This window comes from Arachis duranensis, chromosome 4, assembly GCF_000817695.3.
Source record: "Arachis duranensis cultivar V14167 chromosome 4, aradu.V14167.gnm2.J7QH, whole genome shotgun sequence".
NCBI classification, from domain to species: domain Eukaryota; kingdom Viridiplantae; phylum Streptophyta; class Magnoliopsida; order Fabales; family Fabaceae; genus Arachis; species Arachis duranensis.
The window spans coordinates 38,870,069-38,880,763 of NC_029775.3; the positions used below are offsets into that span (position 1 = coordinate 38,870,069).

At 41.1% G+C, this 10,695-nt stretch overlaps 1 protein-coding gene across 1 annotated transcript; it reads left to right on the forward strand.

Annotated features, from left to right (window-relative positions):
• Positions 1-528: 528 nt before the first annotated feature.
• Positions 529-1,905, forward strand: LOC107484318 (uncharacterized). Its single transcript, XM_016104926.1, has one exon. The coding sequence runs from the start codon at positions 529-531 to the stop codon at positions 1,903-1,905; it is 1,377 nt and encodes a 458-aa protein (XP_015960412.1).
• Positions 1,906-10,695: the final 8,790 nt, after the last annotated feature.

A 10,695-nucleotide genomic window follows, 5' to 3' on the forward strand; every position in this document is an offset into this window, starting at 1 on the left:
CCATTTGGACTATGTAATGCACCTGCTACATTTCAGCAATGCATGACCAATGTCTTTTCTGATCTAATGGAGAATTTTCTGGAATTCTTTATGGATGACTTTAGTGTTTATGGAACTTCATTTGATTGTTGCTTAGCAAACTTGGCCAAGGTCTTAGCTAGATGTGTTGACACTAACCTTGTCTTGAATTTTGAGAAATGTCACTTCATGGTAAGACAAGGTATAGTGTTAGGACATGTAGTATCTAGTGAGGGAATTTCTGTAGACCCAGCCAAGGTCGATATTATCACCACTTTATCTCACCTCTCATCTGTGAGGGAGGTCCACTCGTTTTTAGGATATGCAGGATTCTATAGGCGCTTTATCAAAGATTTCAGTAAGATCGCTTTGCCATTGTCGCGCCTATTCCAAAAAGATGTGGACTTTAAGTTTGACAGTGAATGTGTGAAAGCTTTTGAAGAGCTAAAGAGAGCTCTTACCACGGCACCGATTGTGTGAGGCTCCAACTGGACGTTGCCATTTGAGATAATGTGCGATGCGTCAAACCAAGCTATAGGTGCCGCACTTGCACAGCGCGATGGTAAACTCCCTTATGTCATTGCATACTCTTCTAAAACACTTGATGCAGCACAATCCAACTATACCACTACTAAAAAGGAACTCCTAGCTATTGTTCATGCTTTAGATAAATTCAGATCTTATTTGCTAGGATCAAAGATAGTGGTCTACACGGATCATGCAGCTTTGAAATACTTATTGACAAAGAATGAGTCAAAACCTATACTCATATGTTGGATCTTACTTTTGCAAGAATTCGACATTGAGATTAAGGACCAGAGTGGATCTCAAAACTTGGTTGCAGATCATTTAAGCCACCTTGAGAATTTAAAATTTGATCCATTTCCGATCAATGACTCATTCCCATTGGATAGTTTGCATGCTATGTCAGATAGCTTTCCTTGGTTTGCCCCAATGGCGAACTACTTGGTTGCGAAACTCTTCCCTCCCAACTTTTCTAAACACCAAAGGGATAAATTGATGAGTGATTACAAATACTACATTTGGGATGACCCTCACTTGTGGAAGAGGGGGGTAGTCCAAGTAATTCGAAGATGTGTCCCAGAGTCCGAGATCCAACCCATTCATGAAGCTTGCCATTCGTCCGAATGTGGTGGCCACTTTGGCCCACAAAGGACCGCAAAAAAGGTGTTGGATTGTGGATTCTGGTGGCCAACCTTATTCAAGGATGCTAACCGGTTATGCGTGTCTTGCCATCAGTATCAGAAGTCAGGAAACACATCCCAAATGGATGAAATGCCTCAACAACATATGTTGTTCTGTGAGATATTTGATGTATGGGGTATTGACTTTATGGGACCGTTTCCCAACTCAAGTGGGTATCTATATATTTTGTTAGCAGTTGACTACGTGTCAAAGTGGGTAGAAGCAATACCTACCCGCCTTGACGACGCCAATACCGTCATTTCTTTTATTAGGAATAACATCTTATGCCGTTATGGGTCGCCACAAGCAATCGTGAGCGACAAAGGTTCCCACTTTTGTAACAGGAAAGTAGAGGCATTGCTCAAGCACTATGGAGTAGTGCATAAGGTTGCCATTGCTTATCATCCGCAAACCAACGGCCAAGCGGAAGTGTCCAACTGGGAGATTAAGAGAATCTTGGAGAAAGTGGTCAATCCACAAAGGAAGGATTGGAGCCTCCGATTAGGAGATGCGCTATGGGCGTATAGAACGGCCTACGAGACTCTGTTGGGGATGAGTCCCTTCCGAATCGTCTATGGTAAGGCATGCCACCTTCCGGTGAAAATTGAGCACAAAGCCTATTGGGCAGTAAAGCGGTGCAACATGGATTTGACCCAAGCCGGAGTAGCCAGAAAATTGTAGCTAGAGGAGCTCAAGTGTTTGAGGAACGAAGCGTATAAGAATGCCCAGATTTACAAGGAAAAGACTAAAGCATTCCATGACCATCACATCTGGAAGAAGGACTTCCAAGAAGGTGATGAGGTTCTCCTCTACAATTCGAGGCTTTGTTTTATGCCTGGCAAGCTCCGCTCTAGATGGGAAGGACCTTTCAAGGTGAAGGAGATAAAGCCCTATGGAGTGGTGGAGTTGTTTGATCCTAAAAGTGAAGCAACTTTCAAGGTGAATGGACATAGAGTGAAGAAGTACCATGGCTATAAACTTCCAAAAGAGCTAGAGGTGTTCCAATTGGCGGATGCACCAGAGAAGGAGAAGCTTGAGCAACTGACCGTCCAACTTAAGGACGTTAAAGAAAAGTGCTTGGTGGGAGGCACCTCACCATGGTAAGATCTTCTTTGTGTATACCATCTTGATTTTAGCTTTAGATTCTTGTGAATTTTGTGACTTCTTGAATGTTGTTGATTGCTTAGGAATTCTAGTTTGTTGATCTTGCTAGATAACTAGGATATTTAGATAGATTTCATCATTTTGGTATGGAAGAATTATTGAAGTGGAGAGAATGCTATGTTTTGAATGGTGCATGAATTTGTGAAGTGTTCTCTTGCCTACTAGCTTAATCACCTTCCAAAAATGTGTTAGAATAGCTTCTTCTATGCTTTAAAAAAAACAACAAGGAAAAAAAGGGCATCCGCGCACAAGCGCACTGTGCGCGCGCACGCTGGTAGCACATTTTTACTCCTGGGCCAAGAATCCGAGAGTTATGCCCACCTTGTGCCCACTTCATGTCAGGCACCCACGCGCCAGCGTGCATGCCGCCTGCGCGCACCCCTTGCAACTTGACCATCGACGCGCAAGCGCACTTTGCGCGTGCACGCCGATGGTGCCCTGGAAACTCCCTGGTATAAAAATCCGAGAGTTGTGCCATATTTGTGCCATTCTTGTGCCTAATATGTGCCCGCACCAACGCGTCCGCACACTGCGCGCGTCCACGCTGGTAGGCAACCCCATCAGGCACGTGTCAGCGTACTATGCGCGTTTGTACACCTGTGCCGTCTCCCAACTCTGGTATAAATGACCCGAGACTTGTGCCAACTTTGTGCCAGTTCGATGCCAGAGGCACAGCAATACTCACGCGTTCGCGCCAATGACGTGCACGCGTCCCTCGCTCCACCTTCACCGACGCGCCAGCACATTGTGCGCGCGCGCGCCGGTTGCGCGAATCAGCTTTAAAGCTGCGCCCTGCTTCTCTCCCACCTCCTTTTTTATCTACTCCTTCTTCTTTCTTCATCACCTCTCTTCTCTTCCTTTCCTCCTTCCATACTCTACCACCACTTTCTCTGGTTACTCACCGGCAGCCACCACCTCTTCCGGTGGCACTCTATCTCTTCCCTCTCTTTCTCATCTTCAAAAAGAAAATTCACCTTGTTCTTTTACACTTCTCAAGGTTCTACTCCCTTCATATCTCATCTATTACTTTCTTTGCATCACTTCTTTCTCTAGTTAGTCTTCTTTTTCTTGTTATTTACTTATTTTCACTTTTAGTTACTTGATTATACCACTTGCTTTTTGCTTGTTTACTTTTTCTTCTTTTGTTTTTCCCATGGATGTTGAACTTGAACTTTGATTACTTTGATGGATCTTCTTGATTGTTCTTCATTTTCTTTGTGAATGGATGATGTTGTATGATGATTGATGCTTCAATTTGGGCTTCTAATTTGTTGAGTATCTCATAATTGCTCATTGCTTGTTATATGCATACCAAGTGTTCAAGGAATTTCACATATGCCATCTTGGTTTATTCTAGTCATATATCTTTAATTTGGTGCTTCCCTCTCATTCACTTGCTCTCTTCTAAGTTCATTGAACACATTTTGCTTACTACTTGCTCATTAGATACTCATTAAACATGACTTGCTCTTTGTTTTGGATGCTTGAGATCATTCCTCTCATGCCATATTGCATGCTTTACTCCCTCTCGCATCCCATGCCAAGTGTTGTGACCCATGCTTCTATGACTACTTTGTTGTACTATTTCTTTTGGGCACACCTCTCACTTGCATGTTTGTTGAGTTGATCCTTTGGGCTTAACATTTTCCTTCTTTCCATTCCTTTTTCAGGATGGCCACCAAGAAAGGTAGAGAGAAAGCTTCAAGGAAACCAGCCACAAAGAGGGCACCACCAAAGTCACGCTCTAAGGCACACTCCTCATTAGAAGCCAGACCTCTATCTAAGAAGGTGAAGGCACCCGCTCCTATTGATGACAATGAGAAGAGAAAACCGGCAAAGGATTTTTCAAGATTCATCAACCGCTTCTGTGAACTTGTGTTCCGCACCATGGTTGAGAGAAACTATCATGCTGAGTATCTACTCACTCCACCGGACAAAGTTGCTCCTTATATTCTAGCCCGCATTGAACAGCGATGATGGGAGTTTCTTCTAAGAAAACCACAAGAGGTCAACCTCTCATGGGTGGTAGAATTCTACACTAACTACCATCTTTCCTCTCTTCAATCGGTATACGTGCGCCAAAAGCAAGTCTCAGTGTCAGAAGAGGCTATTTAGCAAGTGCTCAATGTCTTACCAGTACCGAGTGACATGGATGGCTACCAAGAGGTCTTACGTCAGCGAGAAAAGTCTGGATTTGACTGGGACTCGATCCTCTAAGTCATTACTGAACAAGAAGCATTTTGGACCCATGGTCAACTTTGGATGCGACCCAAGTGCATTGACGCACATTTTCTCCCTGTAGAAGCTAGAGCTTGGGCCCAGATCCTATCCCACTATGTCCTACCTAGCAACCACAAGTCGTTCTTCATGGCGGATCTCGCTTTGCTTGTTTTGTGTGTTCTCAAGGGAAGACCGGTGAACATTTCGCTTCTTGTCAAGCAAGCGATGGGTCAAATCCACGACCGGGACAATTTGCCATTTCCAGCATTGGTATCTGATTTAGTTTTTGCTGCGGGTGTTCCTTGGGAAGCCATGGACACGAAAGCTATAATTCCGGCTAAGGGCGATGTGGTCCCAAGTGGAAAATACTTACATCTTCCCATGACAAACCAAGCCTTGACGTAGCCCCACCATCTATTATTCCTCCCACCTCATCATCACCACCGCAGCAAATATCCACCCATTAAAGGATAGAAGATCTACACCAGAAGATTGATAGATATGAGCGGCGCAACCAACGCCGATATACATACATCAAGAAGCTTATGCGTTGTGTTACCCCTAGCATGGAGGAACCTGAAAAATTCACATCCACCTCCAACCAAAGTGATGGGAGCTCTGATGAGGGGGATAGTGAAGGTTCTGGTCCCGACCGTCCTTTGCGCATTATTTGTAGCACAGAGGACCGTGCTAAATTCTAAGTGTAGGGAGGTCGTTCGACCGATCTCCATGGGTAACAATCTCTTCCTTTCAATACCCATGGACTTATCTCTTGCTCAGTAGTTAGTACATTGCATGTGTAGTTAGTCTTGCTTGTAAATGTTCCTTGCATGGTAGTTAGTCTCTATGGAGTTGCTTGGTCAAATAATAACTTCTTCCCTAAGAAATTGTGTTTTGGGGTACCCTACCAATTTGAAAAAATTTTTGTGTTGAACTTGCTTCCAGAATGTATTTTGGAACATAGTGATTGAGCTAAGAACACAACCATGTAAGTTTTAAGCCTATTGTATGGTTATATGTTCTAACCATTAATTCCCATTATTGTGTGCATTATTCTCTCTCTATGATTTCAATCCTTGCTTTGTCTGATTCTATATGTCCATTACTTGTGTATGAATGCATTTACATGATCGAGGCCATCATTTCAATAGTCACTTTTCCCAAACGGACTTAACCCTTTTATCTACCATTGCTAACCAATTTTGAGCCTATGATAAACCCTCTTTGTTCCTAAGAAGAGCACATCAACAACCCTAAGCGAAAAACCATGAATGTCCCTATATTTGGATCCTTGATTAGCTTAGGTGAGTTAGGATGTTTATAATTCAATTGGAAGGGTATACCGGGGAACTTGGGTAGATATAGAGGTGTATTGTAATTGTAATTGAAAACTCTGGGATTTGGGAACATAGTCATGTATTGAATGATTGAACCATATGCATTGAAACTTTTGTACATGAACCCCAAGAAAAAGGGGACCGAAAAAAAGAGAAAAATTTCATGTGTATATATGAGAATGAATGAAAAAGAAAAGAAAAGAAAAAAAAAATATATATATATATATATAAAGAGTCAAAGGCTATGAAAGGGGACAAAAGTTCCCAAGACAAAGTAATTAAAAACAATGCATAAGGGATGCGAATTGAAAAGAATGCATGAGTATGCAAAAAAGTGAAACTCAAGGGTAGCTAGGTAATGTATTATAGTTGTATAAGTTGCTCTATGTGTCTAGTGGGATTCTAGGTTAATCAATGACTCAAATTTTAAGCTCACTTGACCATATACATCCTTACCTTCACCCTAGCCACATTACAACCCATAAATAAGACCTCATGATACTTGTAAGCATGCATTAAGTAATTATTAATTGTTAGATGAAAGACAAATCTTGGAAAGCATGATTAGGAGAGGATTGAGTGACGAACCCTATACACTTGAGCGCATAGAGCGGATACACGTCCAATGAGGGTTCGATGCTCACCTCTTTGTTCCCGGCTTTCACAAACGTTCATTTATGCTCACATGTGTTCTTGGAGGATGGATTTACCCTTAACCAAGTAGATAGACAAATTTTACATTAGTTGCATGCATTCACTTAGGTAGTTTGCATTTCATAAACCCCTTCTCACCATGATCTTTAGTCTTTTTATTTTAAGCATAAGGACATGCTTGGTTTAAGTTTGGGGAGATTTGATAAACCCCAATTTTGTGGTTTATCTTGTTGTTAATTTGGGGGTTTTTGGCAATATTTCTCGCACTTATCCACAAGAAATGCATGGTTTTATGTTCACTTCCAAACATTGCTCCATGATAGAAAACATGCTTATTTTGCCTTTAGAATTGCTATATTTTGATCCTCTTTATAGCCACTCAATGCCGTGACGTATTTGTTGAGTGATTTTAGAATTAATAGGGTAAGAATGGCCTAGAAGAGAGAAAGAAAGCATGCATAAGAGGAAGGAACATGAGGATTTGGATTTTGGGAACTACAACACCGACGCGCACGCGCACATCACGCGCACGCGTGGATGAGGATAGCTAGATGCGGCGCGCAAGGATGGTCGCATCCGCGCAGGCCAGAGAATTCCAACTGATGCACACGCGCACTCTGCGCGCATGTGTGGATCACAAAAGCAATCGGCGCGCACGCACGCATGGCGCGCTGAAGAACGAAACTATCGCGCGATCTAGAATTTTCACAAATAAATTCCCGTTGCAAGTATAGCTTCTAGACTAATAAGAATTCCTTCTTACAAAAGTTTTGGTTGTCACAAGTAACAAACCCAGTAAAATTTATAAACCGAAGTATTCAAACCTCGGGTCGTCTTCTCAAGGAATTGCAGGGAAGTATGATTTATTATTGGTTATGTAAAAAGATATATTTTTGGGTATTTGAAAGGGTTGAACAAGAGAAATAAATTGTAGGAATTAATAAATCAATAGCTAAGAAAGCTCTTGGCAAGGTTTGAAAACTGGAATTTCTATCCTAGTTATCCTTATCAGGTGTGATAAAATTGGGTTTTGATCCCGCGTAGTTATCCCTTATTAAATAAAGGAAAGTCAAGTGGACTAATTAGATTGATCCTTAAGTTCTAGTCAACTTTAGAGCAATCCAAATCAATTAGTAATTTCCAATTTCAACCACTGCTGAGTTTGATAACTCAAGTGTTACCAATTAATTAACCAACACCAAAAGGGAAAATAAATCATAAACAGAGCAAAACAATCATGAGTCTGAAATACCTTAAATTATATTAATTAAGAAAAATCCTACCATGAAAAGTTCATAAGCCAATTTGGCAGCATAAATCAAATAAAAGCATTAGAGTATCTAAGAATGGAAGAGAAACATAAATTAAAGTAACATTGAACCTGTAATTGAAGAGGTCATAGTTTAAACATAATAGAAATCCTAAATCCTAATCCTAAGAGAGAGGAACCTCTCTCTCTCTCTCTAAACCTACATCTAAAAACTAAAATTGTGAATTATAAGCCTCCCCTAAGTATGGATGCATTCCCCCACTTTATAGCATATAATATATGTTTTCTAGGCTTGGATTTGGACCAAAAAGGGTCCAGAAATTGCTGGGGACAATTTCTACAATTTTATGCACGTGGAGTCCGTCACGCGTTTGCGTGGGTCACGCGTCCGCGTCATTTGGAGTTTTACTCTTCCACGGGTCCGCGTTACTCACGCATTCGCGCCAATTGCATTCTGCTCAAGGCATGCATCCGCGTCGTCCATGCACTTGCGTCAATGCTTTTTTGCGCTAAGCACGCGTCCGCGTCGTCCACGCATTTGCGTCGCTGATTTTCTTCAAAAACTCCATTTTGTGCATTCCTTCCATTTTTGTATGTTTCCTTTCTATCCTCTAAGTCATTCCTGTCCTATAAAGCCTGAAAATACTCAACACACAGATCACGACATCGAATGGTAATGAAGGATAATTAAATTTAATATTTCTAAAGCATAGGAACCATGTTTTCACATATGTCATATCATAAGGAAGGAATTGTAAAACAATGCAAATTCATATGAATAAGTGGGTAGAGAATTGATAAAATCATTCAATTGAGCACAAGATAAATCATAAAATAGTGGTTTATCAACCTCTCCACACTTAAACAATAGCATGTCCTCATGCTAAATCCAAGAGAAAAGAGTAAAGGTAAAATGGTGGAATCTTGTGTAATGCAATCTATTCTGAATGCAAGCTACCTACACGAGTCATGCAATTCTAGTTTTTTTTATCCACCTATTAAAGCACATTTACAATTGAGTTGGGTTAAGATAGGTCACAAACTTGCAAGACAATTAATAAACTAAACATGGATATATGAGAACAAGCTATTGAACCATCACTGGTTTTTGTGTTTTACTCTCTAATCACTCAGTGTTTGGGGTTAATCACTCTGTTATTTTCTAGTCATGCTTTCTAAAACTTTGTTTTTCATCTAACCAATCAGCAAATATTGAATATAGACATACAAAAATTATGAGGTCTTTTTCCAGGTTGTAATGGGGATGAGGTAAGGGTAATGGTGTATATATAAGGCTAAGTGAGCTAACAAGGTGAATCCTTGATTAATCTCAGATCTCACCTAACATACATACTCTATATAATTTCAAAGTTCTTCACCTAGCCACCCAAATTTTTTCCCACTTTTTGTGTTACATGCTCATGCACCAAATTTATTTTTGACTTTTGTCCCATGTGCATTGATTCTTTATAATTGCATTGGGGTAATTTTTGTATCCCCTTATTTAAATTTTTTTTTCAATGCACATGGTAATTTAATTGTTTTGATTTCTGATGAGCGGATAATTTGTACGCTTTTTGGCATTGTTTTTAGTATGTTTTTAGTATGATCTAGTTAGTTTTTAGTATATTTTCATTAGTTTTTAGTTAAAATTCACTTTTCTGGACTTTACTATGAGTTTGTGTGTTTTTCTATGATTTCAGGTATTTTCTGGCTGAAATTGAGGGACCTGAGCAAAAATCTGATTCAGAGACTAAAAAGAACTGCAGATGCTGTTGGATTCTGATCTCCCTGCACTCGAAGTGGATTTTCTGGAGCTACAGAAGCCCAATTGGTGCGCTCTCAACGGCGTTGGAAAGTAGACATCCTGGGCTTTCCAGCAATATATGATAGTCCATACTTTGCCTAAGATTTGATGGCCCAAACCGGCGTTCAAAGTCACCCTCAGAATTCCCAGTGTTAAACACCGGAACTGGCACCAAAGTGGGAGTTAAACGCCCAAACTGGCATAAAAGCTGGCGTTTAACTCCAAGAGGAGTCTCTACACGAAAATGCTTCAATGCTCAGCCTAAGCACACACCAAGTGGCCCGGAAGTGGATTTTTATGTCATTTACTCATCTCTGTACACCCTAGGCTACTAGTTCTCTATAAGTAGGACCTTTCACTATTGTATTTTCATCGTCGGACATCTAGTTCTTAGATCATTGGGAGGCTGGCCTCACGGCCATGCCTAGACCTTGTTCTTATGTATTTTTCAACGGTGGAGTTTCTACACACCATAGATTAAGGTGTGGGGCTCTGCTGTACCTCGAGTATTAATGCAATTACTATTGTTCTTCCATTCAATTCCGCTTGTTCTTGTTCTAAGATATCACTTGTTCTTCAACTTGATGAATGTGATGATCCGTGACACTCATCATCATTCTCACCTATGAACGTGTGACTGACAACCACCTCCGTTCTACCTTCGATTGGGTGAATATCTCTTGGATTCCTGATACACGATGCATGGTTGATCGCCTGACAACCGAGTGCTCACCTGACAACCGAGCCAGCCATTCCGTGAGATCAGAGTCTTCGTGGTATAGGCGTTGCTCGCCTGACAACCGAGCCAGCCATTCCATGAGATTAGAGTCTTCGTGGTATAGGCTAGAACTGATGGCGACATTCAAGAGAATCCGGAAGGTCTAACCTTGTCTGTGGTATTCTGAGTAGGATTCAATGACTGAATGACTATGACGTGCTTCAAACTCCTAACAGGCGGGGCGTTAGTGACAGACGCAAAAAAATCATTGGATTCTATTCCGGCCTGATTGAGAACCGAC